The following is a 25,242-nucleotide window of genomic DNA, read 5'->3' on the forward strand; positions in this document are numbered from 1 at the left end:
TCGGTTAGGTAAGAGAGAGCCTAGTTAAGGGGGGAAATGACTCAAAAGTGTTTATAGGTACGTACCTAGATTGAATAACGAGGTATTCCCCAAAACTGCTTATATATAAGCCATCAGCTAGGGAGTTCAACAGTTATAAGTAGCCTATCGTAAAATGCAGTCTAAGTTGTCTATTGCGAGATATCGGCCGTCTATTCTCCAGTTGACGCTACTAATGACACTAGCTGTAAATGGATGTTGTAACACCAGTTTAAAAGCGGTGCCAAAAAGGAGCATTGTTCTGGAAGACCATGTTCCATGGACAAGGGTAAGCGGTGCGAGAATTTTAAATGGTGGCCCATGGAACCAGGGCTGGTCTGCTTCTATCGGATTCGGACCTACACCCAGTGAAGTGTCAAATGCCATTTCAGTGGCCAGGCAGGCTTCAGCTAACTTTGCTGTTGCGCAGCAACAATTGCAGGCTGCTAAGGAGAATGTGTTAAATCAACAACGTATAGCCACGGAAAAGCAAACGCAGGCTGTAATACTTAAGCAAAAGTCTCAGGCGGCAGCTGCTATTCAGCGCTCTGACGCTATTCAACAACGACTCGCGGCATCAAAGGCAGCAGTGGCTCATGCTGCCGCTCATGCTGCTGCCGCTGAGATTCAAAAGAGTGAACTCGAAGCGGCCAAGCTTAGCCACTTTACTCGAATTGCGCACCCAAGTGCTGGACACCACATTTCTTCTTTAACGTCAGCCAACAATCATTTGTCTATATCTAATCTGGAACCGATCGGCTTTGGGTCATGGCTAGATAGTCAGGGTAACATTCCTGGAAAACCAGTAAATGATTGGTATTAACTTAATTATCACCGTAATAATTTTTGTAATTTTAGTTTAAGACCCTACAAATAAATTCATGCGCAAAATGTTTAAAACGAAAAAGGAATTTGATTTCGCAATTGTTCAGAAAATTTATTAAAATCTATATTTTTGTCATAAACTTGAGAATTACGCGAATTTCGTCAAAAGCAGCAAATTTAATAAACTTGACTTGATCGTTGATTTGGTAGCTAATGGGTAATGGATTTTTAAGCTTCTAAATTAGTAAAAATTTAACTTTTTTATTTGTAATATAATTTTAAAGATATGAAAAAGATCCATTACATTATAAAAATGTTTTGGTCAATTTCTACTGAGGACTTATTTCTGCTAAAAGTGTTACAGTTGTTGAAACATTTTTAACCGGTTTTAACCTTTTACTCGCTTCTTTCCATTCTTTATCTTTATTTAATGTATTTTTATACGTCCATTTAAGGGGGGCTATGTTTAATTCGGCCAAAAAAGAACTCTTTTTATGAATTTTTTCACACGATACGGTTATAGTCAGATCAATTGTTTTTTAAGCATACTATAGTTGTACTTTAAACTATGTTTTCACAAATTTTCATCGAAAAAAAAAATAAATGAGCCGTTCGCTGCCAAGCTCCGTAGGCGCTTATTGTTAATTGTTTATTAGTTAAGATGTTTCTAAATATAACTAAGTTGAGTTTTTTTTTTTATTAAATTTTTGGATTTTTTTGAAACACTTTAAGGTCAAAAACGATCGTGTTCATCGACTTTGAAATTGCAACTTTCAGGAAAGCGTTTTAAAGTTTTGGACACCGATAAATCGAATACGAAACGAGCTAACTCACCTACGTTCAACTGCCCATAACTTCGGAAGTTTTACTCGGATCAATCTAAAATTTAAACGTAATATTCTTCAAATGCTGTGCACTCAAGACACGTAAGATAATTCTTTTCCTTGCGGGCAAAGGTTAAATTCTTTACAAAATACTATACAACAATTTGGAGTACCATTTTCTTAACATGCATCAAAGAAAAACAACGAGTAGTGCTACTCTTAAATTCTTTAAAATCTTTTAGCCCTTATTGTGGAAAGAAATCTTTACACTGCAGTGTTATTTCAAATTGTCATTACGATGAGGCTTAGATATTTTTGAATACTTTCTTGACTTGTAGTCCCCTTTATAATTTTTAAATTTTATTATATTTTATTTTTTTTGTGCTATTTTAAATTGCCACTGCGATAAGGTTTACATATTTTCGTCTACTTTCTTTCCTTAAAAATTGTATAATGTTATATTTTTATCCTTTTAAGAGGGTATCATAATTTCAGTTAATAGTTTGCAACGCAGTGAAGGAGACATTTTCGAACAATCAAGGTGAAAAAGATGTCAATATAAATAAAAACAACCGCTTCAATTGAGTTCTGTTTTAACAGTGAATTTTATTTTTTTAAGTCCCTGCATAGGAATCTAATTTGAAATTCTTATTATAATCTATGGCCTACGCAGCGACCACATCTGCTTGCCCAGACGGGAGGGTTATCTTTAGACCCCCTCGGCGGAACACTTGGTGCATCGTGATTATATTTTGGGTAGGCTCGGTTGGCCTGCACTTACAGCTACCGCTTCTCTTTTGTTGATCATAAATTATGACTCTAAAATGATTTACATACATAGTCACACATGTCGTGCACGGAGCCCATTAAATCTTAAACTTTATTAGTGTTCGTCTGATTATTCCGGAAAGGGCCGGCAAGATTGAGGTGTAACAAAATTCTTGGTAATAATTATTTTAATATCGATGCGATTCAAAAATTAGTAGATTGTATGTACTCGATTCAAAAATTAGTAGACTGTATGTACTCGATATATTTTGTTTTGCACGATAACATTAACACCTTGCAACGGCCTGCGATAATTTATTAATAATATTTTTATAATTTTTATTTCCTTAATTTAAATATTTTCTTTTTATTATATGGTTGTACACGTAAATATTAATATTAATATTAAATATACCGCTGGGTACGGCTATGGCTTGTAATTGCCGTCTTATAATTGCTAAAATTAAAGACAGTATGTACAGTTTAATGATGAAAATCAAGGTCTTTTATTCCAGCTTATGAGTATAAAGGATTTCTTTTGATAATCAATTAATCTCATTAGCATGGATTACACAGGCCAATAATATTTAGACCCAAACACTGGAAACCAGAACCCACAGTTTCTGAGATATTCTAACCTAAAAGTGTGAAAATCGACGTTTTTGGCATATTTCAACAAGCTATATATTCGATAATACATTTTTTTGAACATTAGCACCAATTTTACCTCAAAGTGCACATCCTAACCTTTAAAATTCGTTTTTAGTTTTTTAAATACGATTATTCGTTCCTGAGATATCATATTTCAACAAGCTATATACATATATTCGCATAAGAAAAAGTGGGTCCAGTTTTTGGGTCCGGGATTTTCTAAAATTTTGTTGGCCTGTGTTATTAAAGGCGAGTCGAGCTGATTCCAAAACAATTGTCGGTATTTCATTAACTTCTCCAATGTATGACAAAGCCAATGTTCCCTGAACACTGACACCTTTGACATTTATTGACCCTATATTTTCTGCCATAAGGTGATATGCATTAATCTCGAAATTATAAACTAAGTACCGGGAATTTACTTGCACCGTTATCATTCGTTGGTCCAATTTAACTGGCACTGGGACTATTTGATAAAGTACCGAAGCATGCCTACCGAATAAAGGTATTTTTGCATTAATAATTAGTTTTTTATCCACAAATAAGCCCCTAGCCGTTAGTAGCATACAAGCCTCCAATGATACTGTGCCTGTTCTTTTTCCTGGCAAAACTACATTTTCACACAGACTGTCTTTTATTTTGGAAATTTCACCTTTTAACTGACTAGGCTTTAAAATATTATTATTAAGTCGATCATGGTTGATGTCTATTAATAGGCTTATGATTCCATTTTGGATTTTCTCGCATTCATCAATGGCGTTACTTAACTGCTTTGTTAACATAAAAATATCAACTATTAATACTCTTTGTACACTTAATAAGATTCTTGTAATACAAACCTCAATTTTTTTGTTCATTCCTTTAAAATTGGAGTTAACCTCATCAGTCGTTTTTATACCCTTGCAGAGGATATTATAATTTTGGTCAAAAGTGTGCAACGCAGTGAAGGAGACATCTCCGACCCTATAAAGTATATTCTTGATCAGGATCACCTCCTGAGTTGATATAGCCATGTCCGTCTGTCCGTCTGTCCGTCTGTCTGTCCGTCTGTCTGTTTCTACGCGAACTAGTCTCTCAGTTTTAAAGATATCGAATTGAAACTTTGCACACACCCTTCTTTCCTTTGCACGCAGTATATATGTCGGAACGGCCGGGATCGGCCGACTATATCTTATAGCTGCCATATAACTGATTGATCGGAAATGCCATAACTTTGGTGTTTGTAAAGTTAGGAAGTTGGGATTTTCTATGGGTGTTATATTTGACCAATCAATCCGACCTATCTAATTTCATAAGGATCAGCCGACTATATCCTAGCTGCCATATAACTGAACGATTGGAAATGCCATAACTTTAGTGTTTTTAAAGTTAGGTAGCTGGGATTTCCTACGGGTTTTATATTTGGCCAATGAATCCGACCTACCAAATTGCATAAGAATCGGCCGACTATATCTAATAGCTGCCATATAACTGATTGATCGGAAATGCCATAACTTTGGTGTTTGTTAAGTTAGAAAGTTGGGATTTTCTTTTGGTTTTATATTTGGCCAATCAATCTGACCTACCAAATTTCATAAGGATCGGCCGACTATATCCTATAGCTGCCATATAACTGATTGATCGGAAATGCCATAACTTTGGTGTTTGTAAAGTTAGGAAGCTGGGATTTCCTATGGGTTTTATATTTGGCCAATGAATCCGACCTACCAAATTGCATAAGAATCGGCCGACTATATCTAATAGCTGCCATATAACTGATTGATCGGAAATGCCATAACTTTGGTGTTTGTTAAGTTAGAAAGTTGGGATTTTCTACGTGTTTTATATTTGGCTAATCAATCCGACCTACCAAATTTCATAAGGATCGGCCGACTATATCCTATAGCTGCCATATAACTGATTGATCGGAAATGCCATAACTTTGGTGTTTGTAAAGTTAGGAAGTTGGGATTTTCTATGGGTGTTATATTTGACCAATCAATCCGACCTATCTAATTTCATAAGGATCAGCCGACTATATCCTATAGCCGCCATATAACTGATTGATCGGAAATGCCATAACTTTGGTGTTTGTTGGATGTTGGGATTTTCTATGGGTTTTATATTTGGCCAATCAATCCGACCTACCAAATTTCATAAGGATCGGCCTACTATATCCTAACTGAACGATTGGAAATGCCATAACTTAGGTGTTTTTGAAGTTAGGAAGTTGGGATTTTTTATGAGTATTAAGAATGCAGCATATGAATAATTTTGGAGAATATAATTTACAGAGTATTCTGCAAGGGTATATCAACTTCGGCTCCGCCCGAAGTTAGCTTTCCTTTCTTGTTTTCAATATATTAGTCGTAGAATCGACTAAGGAGGTTTGCTTCCTACTTAACTTGTTTACCCTATGTTCATTGCTTCAAGGGTTCTTCATATTACTCTCCATCTGTATCCTGTCTTTATCCATTATCCTAAATAAAATGTAATAAAGCGATCCCATGAATCCAAACGGAGCTCGTTTAATTCCTGAATTACCCTGAATACCATCAAAAATTTATTATTTTCTTCTAGGTCTGAGATCTGCAGTTCTGAGTTATCCAGAACTAAAAGACACTGATCCTCAAAGCCATGAAGTCTTTCGCAAATAGCTCTCTGTTCGCGCCCTTTTCGTTTTTTAATTTGTTGAATAGTGTAAGGCGGGAGCACAATAAAGATTTTCGCTCTCGCGAATTCGCCCCGTCTCTCGCCCCCTTCGTTAAGTTAGGCTTAAGCGTTTATATATTGAAATTAAAAGCCAGTTGGTATATGAACCTCATTGAGCAAACTCCCTTTCGTCGCTTCGTCGCCAAAAAATAAAGCTAAATTTTTCCCTGCAATCACAAGTTTCGCGTTTGTTAATACAAAACAGTATTAAAACTTTTCATGGTGACCCCGACGTGATTTGCAGTGGAACTCGAGTGTTTTTTTTTTGGTGAAATTAAATTAATTAAATTAAAATTAGTCGTTGCTGCCGCTGGATAATTTTGACCGCTGCAGTTCGCCGTTAACTGGACCAGAAGTTGTTGTTGCCGCTGCTTGTCGCCAATTGCTTCCTACAAAGGAAGGCATATGGATTCGAAGAGGAAAGTTGTTGACTAATGTGTATCGTCCCACCAGGTATAGAGTGCTAAAAGTTGAAAGTTAATCTGTGGCGTGTCATAAATTGTGTTTTTGGCCCATCTTTCAACTTTTTGCATTCGTGTGAAAAATTCGGTAGATAGCGAGCATTCTAACCAAGAAATAAATAAAACTTGCATGTACTAACAATTATAATTCTGATATATACATCCATACATATTTACATATTTCGAATTATTCATACATAAGTAAGTGAATCGCTTTGGACCAAAATCAAATAAATATTTGTCGGCATCCTGGTTTTTTTAAAAAATAAATTTCCCCCATTTCTCGTCGTATTGAACACCAATAATAGCTTTGTAAAAAATTAAAAAGGTAAAAGTTGAGAATTCCAGAATTAAATCCCCGGCAAATTTTCTGCCGCGCATTTTCTTCAAATTTCCCTCGCTCGGACGTCTCTATCCTATAGCCCCAAAAGAACAATCGGATATAGCTTGCAAGAATTGAAGATATTTCACGCATTGTAAAAGCTATTGAAATGAATCTTTTCAAATCTTATTTTTTTATGCAAAACCTTGATCAGGGTAAAAGCGCGTGCCGATCGGACGTTTATATCCTACAGCTCCCATAGAAGCAATATGGTGAAATCGCTTAAAATGTATTGATTTTCAGGATATTTCGCGCAGTATATATGTGGGATCCGGTAGTGTTGGTGATGAGACCAGAGTTACCCGGAGCGGTCTCACCTACTAGTCATTGTCTCCCTTTTTTTAAAAATATACTGAAAAGGAAGTAATCAACTGCAGAAAATAATGTCTGGAATCTCAACTCGATCGGACGTTTTGCGCAATTACATACGTTTTGTTAAATTTAAGCTACAAGTTGAATGGAATAAACAAAATCAATAATTAAAAGCCAGTGTTACAACTTTATTGAAAAGAGGACTCTGCATTTTTGGAGCTCAACTGGTATATCGCCCACCATTCGACAGCTTGTACCTTAAATTGAATATTTCACACACGAGAAATTTTACAAACAAAGTATTGTGCAGTGCGGGGAAAGATGAAATAGGAACAATTTAAAACTGGTTAAGAGTTTTTAAAAGGAAAGGCAAATAAGCAAAGGTGACAGAGACAGCGATAGAAGCCGAAAAGAATTTCTTCAGAAGGCGAAACGAATTTCGATAGAAGCGGAAAAGAATTTCATCAGAAAGCGAAAATACAGACACATGGGCGAGTGAGATGGAAGCAGCGAGTGGCGACGACGAAATCGTGTGGCGGTGACTCAAGAAGGAGATGCATCTGATCAGGCTGGTAAAAGCAAGGATTAGAGTGCAGCGGAGCAGGCTGGAGACAGACGAGAACAGGTAAGACATTGGAGCTGGTGGCGTTAACGGAGCGGGCGGGCAAGAACGTGTTGTCCAGGATTGGAACAGGAATTTGGAGGCAGACGTAGACAGCCAGTTGATGCCAAATGAGTACAGACTCATAGAGGCAGCGGTATAGAAGGCTGAAGTTCGAGAAGCAGCAGATCGGCTGGAGGCAGCAGAAGGAAGACTCGTAAAGGCAGCGGTACATTTGCAGAACAGCAGCGAAGAAGGCTGGGCAGTTAAGAAGCAGCGAATCCGGCTGGAGACAGCTAAAGGCAGACAAGCAGAGAAGCAGACGAGAGGTGCAGAGCGGAAGCAGCAAAGCTGTGTCGGTGCGTGCAAGGAAGAGAGAAAAAGAGGATGGACGCTACAGAAAGCAGTGAATGCGAGACAGCAAGAGACGAAACAGGGTCGTCGCCGGTTATATTTGGTTTAAAAAATTGATTACAATTGTATCAAAACGAATTAGAGTTAAAACACAATTTTTTCATCATATTAACTGTAATTTTTGGCAGGTTACTTTTGTAAAATGGAGAGAGGTCAGATCTTGGCATTACGAGTGGGAGAGTTGCAACGGAAGTTGACAAAACTGCAGATGAGTACAACCGGACAAAAGTCTCAATTACAACAATGATTGTTAAACAATTTTGGGGTGATGGATGAGGGTGAGTTAGACTGAGGGTGAGCCCGCAGATTTTAGGTCTAAATCGTCCACACCTGCTGTTCCCCATAGAAGAGAAGAAAGACCACATGGCCAAGTAGCGCAGGGACAGTCTAGATCGTGGTTTACATTGAGAGAAGTCGAAGGAAGTGTTTCTCAGTATTCAGGCTCAGGAGTCCCAAATATAGATCTGTGGATTGAGGAGTTCGAAGATTGTGCGGCTACTGTGGAGTAAAGCGCGCTGCAGCAGTTTGTTTATGCAAAGCAACTACTTACCGGAGCAGCTAAAATGTTTGTGCGTAGCCAGAGAGACATTAAGGACTGGGAAAGTTTGAAGTAAGCCTTGTCATTGGAGTTCGGAGTGCAGATATCTACAGCCGAGATTCATCGCAGGTTGGGAAAGCTTTGCGCATCGATGGCATTGAAATGTGTATCGAGTTCCACGTGATTCCAGACGAGGACATGAAGTTTGATGCCATCTTAGGAACAACTATTTTTGAAAACGTCGACATGATGGTTACGAAGAGAGGAACCGTGTTTTCGAAAAGGTCTCAGTGTACGCAGCCACAGGAGGAACAGATTACAGAGAGTTCCCGTGTGCAACTACTGCAAGAATTTGATAGCCTTTGTATGTTAAGCACCGAAGACAGTAAGCCAGGCTTGGAACTAGATCATTTAAGAAGTGTGTCGATGCAGAAGTAGAGTTCTTGGTGGAGAATTATAAGCCGATGAGAAATCTCAGTTCGCCAGTGGAGATGAAGATTTTGTTGACAGACTAGTTTCCGGTATTTGAACATCCAAGGCGTTTGGCCTATTGTGACCAAAAGATAGTCGATGACCAGGTGCAGGAATGGCTTAGGGATGAAATAATCAAGCCAAGTACGTCCGAGTTTGCTTCGCCAGTTGTTTTGATGGATAAGAAGAATGGGACGAACCATTTGTGCTGCGATTACCGCAAGCTGAATGAAAAGATAGTCAGAGATAATTTCCCAACACCACACATGGATTGTGTTATTGAAAAGCTTCAAGGTGGAGAGATTTTTACAACTCTGGTTGACAAATGGATTCTTTCACGTTCCTGGGTCACCAGAATCTCAAAAATACACATAGTTTGTAACCATGAGTGGGCATTACGAGTTTATGTTTGTACCTTTCGGCATCACGAACTCCCCAGCGGTGTTTACCAGGTTTATAATGGCAGTCCTACGAGATGCGATAAAAGACGATGATGCAGTAGTGTATATGGATGATGTGATCATTGCTAGCAGGAGTGTAGAACAGGGCGTGCAGAAATTAAAGCGAGTCTTGAAGGTGGCAGAAGAAAGCGGTTTGCGCATAAATTGGATAAAGTGTCAGATACTCAAGAAGAGAGTTGAATTCCTTGGATATATCATAGAAAAGGGCACTATCAAACCAGGTGAGGAGAAAACAAGAGCGGGGGCTGATTTTCCGATTCGTCGTGATAAAAGGAGAATCCATCGGTTTTTAGGTTTGACGTCGTATTTCCAAAGATTCGTAGAAAATTACGCAGTGATTGCTAAGCCGTTGTCTGATTTGTTACGCAAGGAATTGAAGTTTGAGTTCAAGGAAAAGTAGATAGAAGCGTTTGATCAATTAAAAGCAGCGCTTATCAGTTGGCCCGTTCTAAAGTCGGAAGACCAAACCATGCGAAGAGAAGTACCATTCTTATGAACTGGAAGTGCTAGCAGTTATTGGAGCTTTGGTGAAGTGGCAAGTTTACGTTCTTGGGAAAAGATTTAAAATAGTCACAGGCTGCAATGCATTTGCCATGACTATGAAGAAGAAAAAGATTCCGCTTAGAGTTTCACGTTGGGCAATGTACTTGCAAGACTTTGATTATGAAATCGAACATAGGTCAGGTAACAAGATGAGACATGTAGACGCGTTATATACTGTTTTGTTGTGACAAAAGCTTAATACATCGCTTGCGAGAGGCACAGCATACAGATGATAGGACGAGGCCAGTGAAGAATGTTGTCGAATCCAAAGATGGAAGATGAGATAATTCATTTGACTCTAAAAGAAAGGTAGAAAATAAGTTTGAGGTTGACGATTTAGTAGCTATTAAACGTACACATTATGGAACAGGCTTGAAGTTGAAAGGAAAGTTTTTAGGGCCTTATAAAGTAGTCAAGATCAATAATCATGGGCGTTACGAAGCTCAAAGAGTAGGACAAGGAGCAGGGCCATATAGGACTAAGACAGTTGCACAATTTATAAAATCATTCGGGTCGAATCAAGCGTGAGATATGCCGAATGTGGGATCGAAATTTAAGCTACTAGTTGAATGGAATAAACAATATCAATAATTTAAAGCCAGTGTCACAACTTTATTGAAAAGAGCACACTGCATATAAGCTATTGACATGAATCTTTCCAAATCGTATTTTTATACTCTTGCAGAGGGTATTATAATTTTGGTCAGAAGTTTGTAACGCAGTGAAGGAGACGTTTCCGATACCTTAAAGTACATATATTCTTGATCAGGATCAATAGGAGAGTCGATATATTCATGTCCGTCTCTTTCAATATTACCGTTTGCGAGCTCAGTTTAAAAGCTAGCGATCTGATACTTTCACAGTCGTCCTAAAACATGTGTACGCAGATCAAGTTTGAAAAACGCCCTATAGGAACAATCGTATATAACTTGCAAGAATTGAATATATTTCGCGCAGTGTAAAAGCTATTAGCATGCATCTTTTCAAATCTTATTTTTTTATGCATACCTTGATCAGGGTAACAGCGTGTGCCGATCGGACGTCTATATCCTATAGCTCCCATAGGAGCAATGGGGTGACATCGGTCCAAATTTAATGATTTTCAGGATATTTCGCGCAGTATATAAGCTATGGACATGAATCTTTCCAAATCGTATTTTTTTATATACCTTGATCAGGGTAAAAGCGCTTGCCAATCGGACGTTTTTATCTTATAGGATTAATTGTTAAAAGCTGTGAAAATATCACTTTTTTTCTATTTTTATGACATTTTTGCAGTATAAAAGCTATTGACATGAAACTATGCAAATCTAATTTATTTATGTATACCTTGCTCAGGGTAAAAGTTTATGCCAATCAGACAACTATATACTACAGCTGCCATTTAAAAAATAAATTGGTTACAAATAGATAATCTGTATATAAATACATAAAATGTAATTTCTTATTTCGCTCAGTGAATTAGCTATTGGAAGTCTGCAAAGGTATTAAAACTTCGGCTTGCCGAAGTTAGCTTCCGTCCTCGTTCTTTTTAAATTTTGATTTGTAGTGAAATATTTTCCTGCCTCTATTTGTTTCTTCGAAATGTTTTTCATCTACCTTCCTCAAGCTTCCTGTCTTTTTAAATGGGCATTATGTTTAGTTTAATGATTATAAATATAAAGAATTAATTTAAACTTACTATACCTATTTTCGATGTCTGTGTCGCTTACTATTATTCTTAGTTTTATGAAACCTTTCTATATCTGATATACCATTTTTACTTGTAGTAACTTGAATCCCAATTCCTTCTGAATTTAACCAATTATGTAGGGCTACACACATAAATGCCGAGACTTTGTCTGCTTTAATTTCTTGTAGTTTTCCCATTTCATTAATACTTTTATTATGGCCATTTTAGCCTCTAACCAATCTTTACTTGTGACCTCAACCAGAGTGACGAACTTTGAGAATAATCAATGCATGACAAGAAATGCTGGGTTTCTACCATATACAAATCTGTAACAAATTTTTCTTTTAAATTTTGTATTTCTGGGGTAATTTCGAAAGATAAGCTTGTGTTGGCTCAAATTTGAACTATTTATGAAATTATTAAAATCTTGAAGTTTAGTGTAAGTTAGTTTAGGGCGAAGGCGGGAGCACAATAAAGTTGTCTCTCGCTCTCGGCGAAGTCGCCCCGTCTTCGCCAACCTTCGTTAAGCTGGGCTCTAAGTACTTTGTCGAAATATAGCATAGGGATTCATTGAAATTGATTTGAGCCGTCGACACCTTTTTTCGTTTTCTTTATTTTCGCGATTAATAATTTTAGCCACCGCCGTTTTTTCGGATTAAATAAATTAGAAAACTCTCTGATTTTTCATGGCGCCTCCGGGTGGACGTTCAAATTATTAATAATTATTTTTAGCAACTAGTGACAGTTACACATAAAATAAAAAATATAAAGTGCAAGTGCAGGTCAAAACACTCAAACTGCATAGTGCTTTATTGTTGCCCGCGGCGTGTCGGTGTGGATAGAAAAAATATACAGCAGCTCCTGCTTAAAGTCTCGTGCCGGTCACGAAATACCCTGTTCGCCACAGAAGAACTGCTGCCAGAGGGATGCCCTGCGACTGCTCAATTTGCAAAAGGAAAGTGGCAGCTGGATTGAAAGACCCTAACGCAGAACCTGAGGTATTTGCGCAAAAATTTAAAGCTTGAGCGTATAAGAATAACAATTAAATTGTTTATTGTCTTGTGCTGAAAAATTGCACCTCGCTTTCAACTCTTGGCACAGAGTTATCGATATAGTAGAGCTAGTTGTGCAGGCATTTATTTATAATAAATAAAATAAAAATTATATTAAAATTTATTACTTACACAAACATATACACATACACATTATATAACCTATTTGAACCGCCGTTGGATGCAACATTTAATTGTGTTATATTATTGCAGTCACTGTCGCCCCCAATTTATTTATTGAAACTCGAAAATTAATAGTTGGTAAAGCCGCTATACATAACCAAAACATAAGCCCTCATATACAAGCAGCTGCAGCGGTGAACTTTTTCGTTTTCCTTTTTTGCTTTCGATTGTCCGCCGTTAGCAACGTTCTAATTGTTGTTGGACTTTCGGTTTGGCGCGCTCACGATCAAAGTGACGCGCTACCCTGCATTCGGACGGGTATACTGATTTTTGCCGTCATTTGCAACCACTATTAATTTTGATACCTCGTGGCTCGATATTCAATTTAATATTTTTTTTTCGTCGTTTCCGTTGTGGATAATTATTAAAATAATTTTTTCAAACAAATTTAATAATTAAATTAAATTGTTATTTACTCTTGGTATTTTGTTTCGAAAATTTGTTTAACATTTTGTCGTCGTTCTAATTGAACAATTATCCTGTTTTAAAATTTATTTATTTTATTAATTTATTATTCTTTGAATAAATAATTTATTTATATATATATATTTATTTATTTTCGTGGCTTATATAAAAATAAATTAAAATGAGTCCAGATAAGCCAAAATCTCTTGAACTTCTTGCGGATCTTAAAAATAAGCTCAAAAAACCAGTGATGAGCACCCGCCGATTAAATGATCGAATAGAAGCCGGCCAGATTCCGATTCAAGAAATAGAACTAAATTGTCGGCTAGAGATTTTAAATGCTTCTATTATTAAGGCAACTCAAATACAAGAACAGATCGAAGATTTAGATGATGGCCATGAGTTCGGAGAAGAGTTGGAAGAGCTTTCAATAATAACCAAGGCAAAAATAATGTCGCTTATCTCAGCCTTGAAGACGGCAAGCGAAACCAAAATAATTGGATCAGCTTCTGTAGCCCCAACTCGAACTCGACTTCCGAATTTGGCATTGCCGAAACTCTTTGTGCCTTTTCGAAACTCTTGTTCATCAAGACGACAGCATTCCCGTTATTAAAAAATTCAATCACTTAATTTCTTGTCTTTCTGGTGAAGCTTTGGGAACTATTAAGGCCTACCAAGTCACCGAGAGCAATTATGAAAAGGCTATGATCAGCCTGAAAAAAGTGTATGATAGCGAATGTTTAATTTTTATGAATAATATTTCAACATTGTTTAGTCTTCCGAAAATAACGCAACAGTCAGCGTCGTCTTTAAGAAATATTATCAGCTATATACGGTTCTTTGTTATCGATAGGATACGACACCAAGATTTCAAATGCAATGTTGATCTATCTTGTTTTAAACAGAGTAGACCCAGTGACCATACAAAAATGGGAAGAACAATTAGATTATGAAAGGTTACCGCTTTGGTCCGATTTTGAAAAAATGTTAAACCGCCGATACCAGCATTTATCCGCTGAAGAATCGACGAAACCAAAGCAAAATAAAGTTATGTCTAGCAAGCCACATAATCGTAGCTCTTTTTCTTGTTCTTCGTCAGTAAATCAGTAAATCCCAGCAAAGTTGTAGCTATTGCAATGCAGGAGACCATATCCTAGAGAACTGTGGTCCGTTTGGACGCCTTTTGGTAATGCAAAGGTTCGACTTTGTAAAATCTGCTTCCTTATGCATAAATTGTATGCGAAAGGGTCACACTGTTTCGAAATGCAAATTTAATAAATGTCGAGTTTGTGGCCGCTCACATCACTTTTTACTGCATATAGTTTAGCGTTGCCACCACCCCAAAATATTCTTTCTCCCTCTTTAAATCAATATCAGCCTTCCACAGCACATGTTATGCATGCGACATCATTGGAAAGAGTGATTTTAGCCACGTCGATCGTAAATGTAAGAACTAAAAACGGTGAATATATGTGGGCCCGAGCACTTCTTGACTCTGGGTCCAAACGAATTTTATAACAGAGGACCTTGCTCACCGCTTACAGATCCGTAAAGAGGAGTCGTGCATAAACTTACTTGGTATTGGCGAGTCCAATTCTCAAGTTAAGAAAAAGGTACACACAATGGTGAAGTCGCGTATAAATGGTAGTGAGTTCTCTTTCGATTTTTGGTTTTTGAAATCAATATCAGGATATCACTCTGGATATCAATGACTGAAAAATTCCAAAGAACCTATCACTAGCAGACCCCTATTTCTACAAGCCACAAAGAATAGATATGTTAATAGGAGCAGAATCATTTTTCGAACTTTTAGCTGTTGGACAAATTAGACAAGGTCCTGACTCTTCAACTCTGCAGAAGTTGAGAAAAGTTTCAGTTGTAGTGAAGAGGTTTTAGTGTCAAATGCCATCTCTAAAGAAAATTCTGTCACCTGAGCAAAAGTTATGTGAAGAACACTACCGGAAGACTACTCTGGTCGGTTTGAAGTAAGACTGGCGCTTAAATCGGATCCAAATGAGTTAGGCAACTCTTTTGAAGTTGCAAAACGGAGTTTTTTGTCGCTTTTTTTCTTTGTCTCGAGACCCTGAGATGAAGAAAATGTACCTAGATTTTATGGAGGAGTACCTTTCCTTAGGTCATATGTCTCTTACAGATAAACTTCCTTCTGCTCCACATTATGTTATCCCACATCAATGTGTTCTGAGACCCAAAATACGTCAACCAAGTTACGTGTCGTTTTCGATGCGTCTTGTAAATCGTCAACTCAGAAGACTCTAAATGACATTTTGATGGTTGGGCCGACAATCCAAAATGGGTTTTTTTTTTTTTTTTTTGTGCGCGCGGAGTCTCACGGCCATTTTACCCTCCCAACCGACCGAGGGGCGCAGCCGTGTATCGTACGGCACGATTCGCGATAAGATAGACGCGAGATAGGAAACTAAAGGTAAAGGGCCGGGGAAAAAAGTAATAGTTAGATCAATCGTGTGCCAATAAAGCAAGTATCAATCGTTTTAGGAGCGGCTAGGGATGGTAAATTAATCAAAAGAAGTCTACTAGAATAAGAAGGTAAGATAAGATTTGCATCCCAGTTTAGGCGCCGTAAAGCAAAAAGAAGGAAGTTTTTTTGTACAGATTCAATACGACCAATATGTATTCCGCATTGTGGACTCCAGACGGGAGACCCATACTCCAGAATCGGACGGACTAGCGAAATAAATAAAGTTTTAGTCAAATAAGGATCATCGAATTCTTTTGACCACCTTTTAATAAATCCAAGCACTCCTCTGGCTTTATTAACCATGGACGAAATGTGATTAGAAAATTTTAGTTTAAGGTTCAAGAGAACGCCAAGATCGTTTACAAGAGTTATTCTATCCAAAGAGCTGCCACTTAACATGTAAGTCGCGTATATCGGATTAGCCCGATAAAAAGTCATCAGCTTTCACTTGGAACCGTTTAAATTTAGTAAATTATCTCGGCACCAGTTTTGAAAATGATCTAGATCGGATTGAAAGTCTAAATGGCAGGAAATATCCTTATACTGCAGGCATAACTTAACATCATCTGCGTACATAAGTACGCCAGAATGACTTATGATTGATGGAAGATCGTTAATAAATAATGTAAAAAGTAACGGACCCAGATGGCTCCCTTGTGGGACACCGGAGGTAACACGGAGAATTTTAGAAATTGAATTTTTAGAAAGGACCCTTTGTAACCTGCCATTCAGATAACTTGAGATCCATCTAAGAAGATCAACTGGAAAACCTAACATGTCAAGTTTTTAAACTAGAAGTACGTGATTTACAGAGTCAAATGCTTTACTAAAGTCAGTGTAAATGACGTCTGTTTAAAAACTAATATTGAAGCCCTTTATAACAAATGTAGTAAGCTCTAGAAGGTTTGTGATTGTGGATCTACGTTTAATAAATCCGTGTTGACACGGAGAAATGATTGATCTGCAAAGGTGCTGCAAATGAGGAGTAATAATTTTTTCAAAAAGCTTAGGAATAGCTGACAACTTAGAAATACCTCTGTAGTTACTGGCTTCGAACCTTTTTTGTTACCTTTTTTGAAAAGAGGAATAACAAATGATTCCTTCCAAATATTTGGGAATTGGGACGTTTCTAGAGATAAGGTAAACAACTTGTGAAGAGGTTTGCACAGGGCCTTAGCGCAATACCTAAGCACGCACCCTGGAATACCATCGGGCCCTGGCGAATAAACAGGCTTAATACCAAGAAGATCCAAAAGAAGAGAGCTTTCTGTTAAAGTGGGACAGAATATAAGGTTTGACTTGGGCATGGTGTAAGAATAAGGCTGTGATGAATAATCTAAAGTAGAGTAAGTCGTTTGAAAAAATTGGGCAAATAAATCGGCTATTGCCTCATGTTTTCGAACGACAGCGAGGAAGGAAAAGAATTAGATTTACGCTTGGTGTTAACAAAATTATAAAACTGTTTCGGGTCCTGAGAGAACTGGACCTTACAACGGTTTAAGTAACTATTATAACACTGAGCATTAAGCACGGTAAATCTTGACCGAGCACTTAAATATCTAGTAAAAACAGATTGAGAACCGGTATTTTTATATTTCCTCAAAAGACTGGACTTTACATTTCTTAAGTGTGTCAACTCTTTGCTAAACCAAGGTGATTTATTGGAAGTTGATGGATAGTACCACGGAACACAGGAATTAAAAAATGAGTTTATTGCAGTGTAAAAAACATTAACTGCATCGGACATATTAATGCATAAGTAAAGATCAGATCAATTAAAGCCAGAAATAAAATTATTTAGCCTAAGAAAGTCTGCCTTGCGAAAACAATGCATTCGTTTGGATTTTTCTGATTTTTCTTCTATAACTCTACCCGTATCAAATGAAAGTTCGATTGTTGGGTGATATGGATCTTCAGGTTGCGTGAGTGGTGCTACTCTGGACAGAAACACACCTTCAGGATTTGATACAAAACACAAATCAAGTAGGCGACCTAATGAATTTCGAACATGGTTTACTTGAGATAGAGATATGTCAAGCAGGCCATCAATAAAATCATGCTGTGCTATAGGTAGTAAGACATTCGATCCATCCTCCTAAATAATCAGGAAGTTCAGATAACGGCGGAATATATGAGCAAGTTATGTATATAAAGTTACCAGGAAGCGATAACTTTACACAAATAAATTCAATGGTATTGAATTCATCAAAAAATAACTCCTCAGACGGGAAGTTTGAATCAACTCCAATTAAGACTCCACCACCCCGTCTAGAGGGACGGTCATACCTATATATTGTGTACTTACCTGGAAAAACTTCGGAGCTAAAGATCTCTGGCTCTAACCAGGTTTCTGTGAACACAATAATATGAGATGCAAAGGAAAGGCTATCAGAATACAATTTAGTGAGTTTGTTACGCAAACCTCTTGCATTCTGATAGGAAAGAAGGAGGTTAGAAGTTAGTTTTTTGAAATTGGTACACTGGTTTGGCCCCGACTAGGAAGTTTTACTCCCACGGGCCCCTTCTTCTTTATCTTAGCCTCGAACTCTTTTACAACCATATTATCCGGCCAAAAGTCGCTCGAGCATATTCCTTCAAAAAGCTCGTTAGAGACAGTTATCTTGAAAGATGAAATGTCTCTAGCATAAGAAAACTTAAACTTTTCCACCTTTACACTATTACAATCGGCTTTTGTTTTGTCTTTTATATAAGACAATAGATCAGAAGATGTTTGATCAGGGGAAAGCCGGGAAACGAAAATTTGTTTCTTTAGTGGAACCACTAAAAGGGATTTTGGTGGAGCAGATATTGTTTCTGCAAAACCAACTTGAGCCGGTTGTCCGGACTCAGTAGTCCCTTGTGGTGGAGATGCTACATTCTGAGAGATAGGTGGATCCATTAATTGTGAAACCACTACGGACAAATCGGAATTCTTAGAAGTCTCTGGTTGCATGCATTCTGTAACGGATTGTTCGGATACCGAATCTTTTTTAGCTGCTGATCTTAGCAACATTTTAGGGTTTGCTGAAATCAGCTGCTGATCCGCCGGAATGCTCTGTTGTTCTTTTGATTTCGGTTGCGGGGTGTTCCCCCTTTGCTCCTTACCACCAGTGGGCTTTTTGCGCTTAGGGGACTCTTCTAATAGCTTACGACTATTAAATTGAGAGTCCAGCGCAGAGAGGAGATCATCAGCTCGGCGAAAACTATCTCTAGCCACTCCGAAACAGCTAATCAGCCCCATCAGGCCGCCTTTAGTTTGGCGCATGAACGATTTCATCTCGTTCGCAACCTCGACACAAGCGTCACAACAAAACTGCAAATTGGGCCCCTTTGAAAGGTCATCACTTGTCCGGCCAGTAAAACCGGCGCACTTGGTGTGCATCATATTTTCACACAGCCAGCAAGTCATATTAGACTGGTCAGCCCTGATTACGAGGCTGCATTTTTTGCAGAAGCAGACTAAATTTTTATTATTCATTTTATTTATTTACCACTGTACCAAGAAAGCGAATTGAAATTTATAAACGAGCAGTTATAAGTACCGCAAGAGCGCAGAAACTGCACGCTTAGAACTTTCAAAGCAAAGAGAGCGGGAGCGTAATTTAAAGTGCATGCACAAAAGAGAAACGGCGGGGATATAAGAAAAGAAAACACAGATAAGAATTACGAAAAACTAAAACAATTTATTAGTATTAAATACAAAGTGCACTCGCGAAGCGAACGGAGTTTAAATTTATGTTTAAATAAACCGGACGAGAATTAAAATTGTTTTGATAAAACCCACCGATGGGAATAAACGAAAACAAAATGCAAAATTCGAAGCGCAGAAAAAAAACACGACCGTTCACTTTGAAAGTCAAAGACGATACTCAACGTTACTGCGCTTCCGGCTGCATAGGTTCGCCCTGACCGCCGATGTAAAGAAAATGTATCGCCAAGTGATGGTGAATGAAGCCACTCAAGACTAAGATCCAAAAGAAGAGAGCTTTCTGTTAAAGTGGGACAGAATATGAGGTTTGACTTGGACATGGTGTAAGAATAAGGCTGTGATGAATAATCTAAAGTAGAGTAAGTCGTTTGAAAAAATTGGGGAAATAAATCGGCTATTGCCTCATGTTTTCGAACGACAGCGAGGAAGGAAAAGAATTAGATTTTCGCTTGGTGTTAACAAAATTATAAAACTGTTTCGGGTCCTGAGAGAACTGGACCTTACAACGGTTTAAGTAACTATTATAACACTGAGCATTAAGCACGGTAAATCTTGACCGAGCACTTAAATATCTAGTAAAAACAGATTGAGAACCGATATTTTTATATTTCCTCAAAAGACTGGACTTTACATTTCTTAAGTGTGTCAACTCTTTGCTAAACCAAGGTGATTTATTGGAAGTTGATGGATAGTACCACGGAACACAGGAATTAAAAAATGAGTTTATTGCAGTGTAAAAAACATTAACTGCATCGGACATATTAATGCATAAGTAAAGATCAGATCAATTAAAGCCAGAAATAAAATTATTTAGCCTAAGAAAGTCTGCCTTGCGAAAACAATGCATTCGTTTGGATTTTTCTGATTTTTCTTCTATAACTCTACCCGTATCAAATGAAAGTTCGATTGTTGGGTGATATGGATCTTCAGGTTGCGTGAGTGGTGCTACTCTGGACAGAAACACACCTTCAGGATTTGATACAAAACACAAATCAAGTAGGCGACCTAATGAATTTCGAACATGGTTTACTTGAGATAGAGATATGTCAAGCAGGCCATCAATAAAATCATGCTGTGCTATAGGTAGTAAGACATTCGATCCATCCTCCTAAATAATCAGGAAGTTCAGATAACGGCGGAATATATGAGCAAGTTATGTATATAAAGTTACCAGGAAGCGATAACTGTACACAAATAAATTCAATGGTATTGAATTCATCAAAAAACAAGAGAGAACGCTATAGTCGGGTGCCCCGACTATCAGATACCCGTTACGCAGGTAAAGGGAGTGCGAGGGAGATGGAGATAGAAACTTTGATCACGCATAACTTTTTAACGAATGGTCCGATTTGAAAAATTTCTTCTACATTTCGATAGGTATTGATAAACACAATAAAACTGCATTTTTACTTTTCCGAAATATTTAAATTTTTTAAATCGTATATAAACGATTGTGGGCGTTAAAGGGGGCGTGGCTCCTTTTTGAAACAAACTTGCGCTGCGTAGGAACTCCTAGAATCTGCATGCAAAATGCCAATCTTCTAGCTTTTATAGTTTCCGAGATCTCAGCGTTCATACGGACAGACAGACAGACAGACGGACAGACGGACATGGCTATATCGACTCGGCTAGTTACCCTGATCAAGAATATATATACTTTATAGGGTCGGAAACGCTTCCTTCTAGCTGTTACATACTTTTGCACGAATACAATATACCCTTTTACTCTACGAGTAACGGGTATAAAAACTCCTCAGACGGGAAGTTTGAATCAACTCCAATTAAGACTCCACCACCCCGTCTAGAGGGACGGTCATACCTATATATTGTGTACTTACCTGGAAAAACTTCGGAGCTAAAGATCTCCGGCTTTAACCAGGTTTCTGTGAACACAATAATATGAGATGCAAAGGAAAGGCTATCAGAATACAATTTAGTGAGTTTGTTACGCAAACCTCTTGCATTCTGATAGGAAAGAAGGAGGTTAGAAGTTAGTTTTTTGAAATTGGTACACTGGTTTGGCCCCGACTAGGAAGTTTTACTCCCACGGGCCCCTTCTTCTTTATCTTAGCCTCGAACTCTTTTACAACCATATTATCCGGCCAAAAGTCGCTCGAGCATATTGCTTCAAAAAGCTCGTTAGAGACAGTTATCTTGAAAGATGAAATGTCTCTAGCATAAGAAAACTTAAACTTTTCCACCTTTACACTATTACAATCGGCTTTTGTTTTGTCTTTTATATAAGACAATACATCAGAAGATGTTTGATCTGGGGAAAGCCGAGAAACGAAAATTTGTTTCTTTAGTGGAACCACTAAAAGGGATTTTGGTGGAGCAGACATTGTTTCTGCAAAACCAACTTGAGCCGGTTGTCCGGACTCAGTAGTCCCTTGTGGTGGAGATGCTACATTCTGAGAGATAGGTGGATCCACTAATTGTGAAACCACTACGGACAACTCGGAATTCTTAGAAGTCTCTGGTTGCATGCATTCTGTAACGGATTGTTCGGATACCGAATCTTTTTTAGCTGCTGATCTTAGCAACATTTGAGGGTTTGCTGAAATCAGCTGCTGATCCGCCGGAATGCTCTGTTGTTCTTTTGATTTCGGTTGCGGGGTGTTCCCCCTTTGCTCCTTACCACCAGTGGGCTTTTTGCGCTTAGGGGACTCTTCTAATAGCTTACGACTATTAAATTGAGAGTCCAGCGCAGAAGAGGAGATCATCAGCTCGGCGAAAACTATCTCTAGCCACTCCGAAACAGCTAATCAGCCCCATCAGGCCGCCTTTAGTTTGGCGCATGAACGATTTCATCTCGTTCGCAACCTCGACACAAGCGTCACAACAAAACTGCAAATTGGGCCCCTTTGAAATGTCATCACTTGTCCGGCCAGTAAAACCGGCGCACTTGGTGGTCATCATATTTTCACACAGCCAGCAAGTCATATTAGACTGGTCAGCCCTGATTACGAGGCTGCATTTTTTGCAGAAGCAGACTAAATTTTTATTGTTCATTTTATTTATTTACCACTGTACCAAGAAAGCGAATTGAAATTTATAAACGAGCAGTTATAAGTACCGCAAGAGCGCAGAAACTGCACGCTTAGAACTTTCAAAGCAAAGAGAGCGGGAGCGTAATTTAAAGTGCATGCACAAAAACACAGATAAGAATTACGAAAAACTAAAACAATTTATTAGTATTAAATACAAAGTGCACTCGCGAAGCGAACGGAGTTTAAATTTATGTTTAAATAAACCGGACGAGAATTAAAATTGTTTTGATAAAACCCACCGATGGGAATAAACGAAAACAAAATGCAAAATTCGAAGCGCAGAAAAAAAACACGACCGTTCACTTTGAAAGTCAAAGACGATACTCAACGTTACTGCGCTTCCGGCTGCATAGGTTCGCCCTGACCGCCGATGTAAAGAAAATGTATCGCCAAGTGATGGTGAATGAAGCAGATAGGCAGTTTCAACTTATGGTGTGGAGAAGAGACCCCTCTGAGTCCTTGAGATTATACAAGCTCAACACCGTAACATAGGGTACTGGACCAGCCCCGTTTTTGGCTATTCGGTGTTTAAAAAGGTTAAATGAGTCTGCCAAACTTTCTTTTCCTAGAGCTACTAAAGTCCTTGGATCCGACTTTTATGTCGATGATATGTTGACTGGTGCTTAAAGACCATTAAGTCTGATGTATCTCAGGTTCTTCAAACTGCAGGTTTTAAATTGACAAAGTGGTTTTCAAACTCACCTGACGTTACCGCATCTGAGAGCACAGTTAAATCCATATCCATCTCGGTTTCAGAGCCAACTAATGCGTTAGGAATATCGTGATTGCCTTGCGAAGATGCCTTCAAGTTTCAAATTGACACTGCTGTCACTGCTATCGATGACATCGAAGCTGTTTGACACCCTAAGCTCAGGGTCTTAGTCTTATTGTAGTTAGAGGAAAGATCCTATTGCAGTAACTTTGGCTAAATAAGTTAGATTGGGATGAGTCGATTCCTATTCATTTTGAAACAGCGTGGAATATGATAAAAATGACACTTTCTAAATTAGAGGAAGTATCTATTCCCCGGTTTGTGCATACCGCTCAGATGTCACCGGTCCAAAGCTATTAAAGATGCGTCGGCAAAGGCATGTATGCCGACGCATCTTTAATAGCTTATGGAGCTTGCGTCTACATTCGTAGCAAAACTGCAGAAGGTTATAAAATATCGCTGTTGACTTCAAAGTCTAAAGTAGCGCCACTCAAGACTAAGACACTCCCAAGGCTTGAGTTATGTGCCGCTCACCTTCTCGCACATCTCTGCCACAGAATCAAGCCCCTATTGAAGGTACCTATCGAACGAATTGTTTATTGGTCGGATTCTGATGTTACGCTTTATTGGATCCGGTCTCATCCATCTTCATTATCCACATTCGTATCGAATAGAGTTGCGGAGATTCAAAAGTGGTCAGGTGAAGCTACATGGCGGCATATTCCAACGAAACAGAACCCAGCAGATATTGTATCAAGAGGTTGTGACGTCGACGAAATCATACAGTCAATATGGTTTACTGGACCTGCGTTTTTAAAAGAGACACTTTGACCTTTTAGAGACACTTTGACCTAGATGAAGAAGTCCTACTACAAGAATCGAGGAAGACTGCGGTCGGACTGACCGCTGCTGTAAGAAATTTGGATTTGGTAGATGTCATCGAGGGATTTTCGTCACACCTTAAACTGCTTCGGGTATTCGTTTATATGTTCCGCTTCATAAGAAAATGCAAAGACAAAAGTATGGTATTTGAAATAAATTGTCGCCGACCGAATATAATGAAGCTTTTCTAAAAATCATGAAGAAAGAGAAAAAGTTCGTAAAGGATCTAGAGTTGGCCCAAGTCTTCAGCGATTGAATCCATTCATCCATGAAGACAAGGGGACTTTGTGTCACTTTTCTTTGTTGCGAGTTGGGGGGCGACTAGCTAATGCTCCTATATCATACGATGCCAAGTTTCCATTGTTGTTAACAAAACGCTCCCAATTTGTACATCTTAACCATTCCAATTTTCATGTTGGTCGACGAGCCCTTGTAAGTCTCCTTCGACAGCGTATTTTGATCGTTAATGCTCAGGAGGTCTGCAGTCAGATAGTTCGATCATGCATACGCTGCTTTAGGTGTAAGCCTCGACTAATGACACTAATTATGGGAAATTTACCCGCAGATCGTCTCCGTGCTCTCCGCCCATTTGCTATATGTGGTATTGATTTTTGTGGCCCTGTCTATACGACATTGAAAATTCGTGGTAGGCCTCCGTATAAGTCCTACATTGCGCTCTTCGTTTGTTTTGCGTCCAAAGCGGTTTATCTAGAAGTTGTTTCAGATTTAACCACAGATTCCTTTTTATTGGCTTTTCAAAAGTTCGTTGGGTGCCGAGGATGTCCCCAAGTCGTCCATGGCGACAACGGGACGAACTTCGTCGGAGCGAGTCGCCACTTCCGGGCCCTTCGAGAGAGGATAGAGGACGAAGCCGACGCGATACGCGAATTCGCATCAAACAGCGGATAAGAATTTGTCTTCACACCACCGCGGGCTCCGCACATGGGCGGTCTATGGGAGGCAGGTGTCAAAACTGCCAAGAGCCTACTCCTACGGGCGGTGGGCAGCGCGCTCCTAAGCGCAGAAGAGCTGGGGACAGTCCTCGTGGGAATCGAAGCGGTGATGAACTCCCGGCCGCTCGGAGCAATCAGCAGCGACCAAAGCAACGGAGAGGCGCTGA

At 38.6% G+C, this 25,242-nt stretch overlaps 1 protein-coding gene across 1 annotated transcript; it reads left to right on the top strand.

Moving 5' to 3' along the window:
• Positions 1-214: 214 nt before the first annotated feature.
• Positions 215-24,984, top strand: LOC108038560. The gene is made up of 3 exons (XM_044458378.1): positions 215-544; positions 602-834; positions 24,885-24,984. The coding sequence occupies exons 1-3, from the start codon at positions 215-217 to the stop codon at positions 24,982-24,984; spliced, it is 663 nt and encodes a 220-aa protein (XP_044314313.1).
• Positions 24,985-25,242: the final 258 nt, after the last annotated feature.

The sequence above is a fragment of the Drosophila rhopaloa genome, unplaced genomic scaffold, assembly GCF_018152115.1.
Source record: "Drosophila rhopaloa isolate 14029-0021.01 unplaced genomic scaffold, ASM1815211v1 contig_165, whole genome shotgun sequence".
Classification (NCBI taxonomy): domain Eukaryota; kingdom Metazoa; phylum Arthropoda; class Insecta; order Diptera; family Drosophilidae; genus Drosophila; species Drosophila rhopaloa.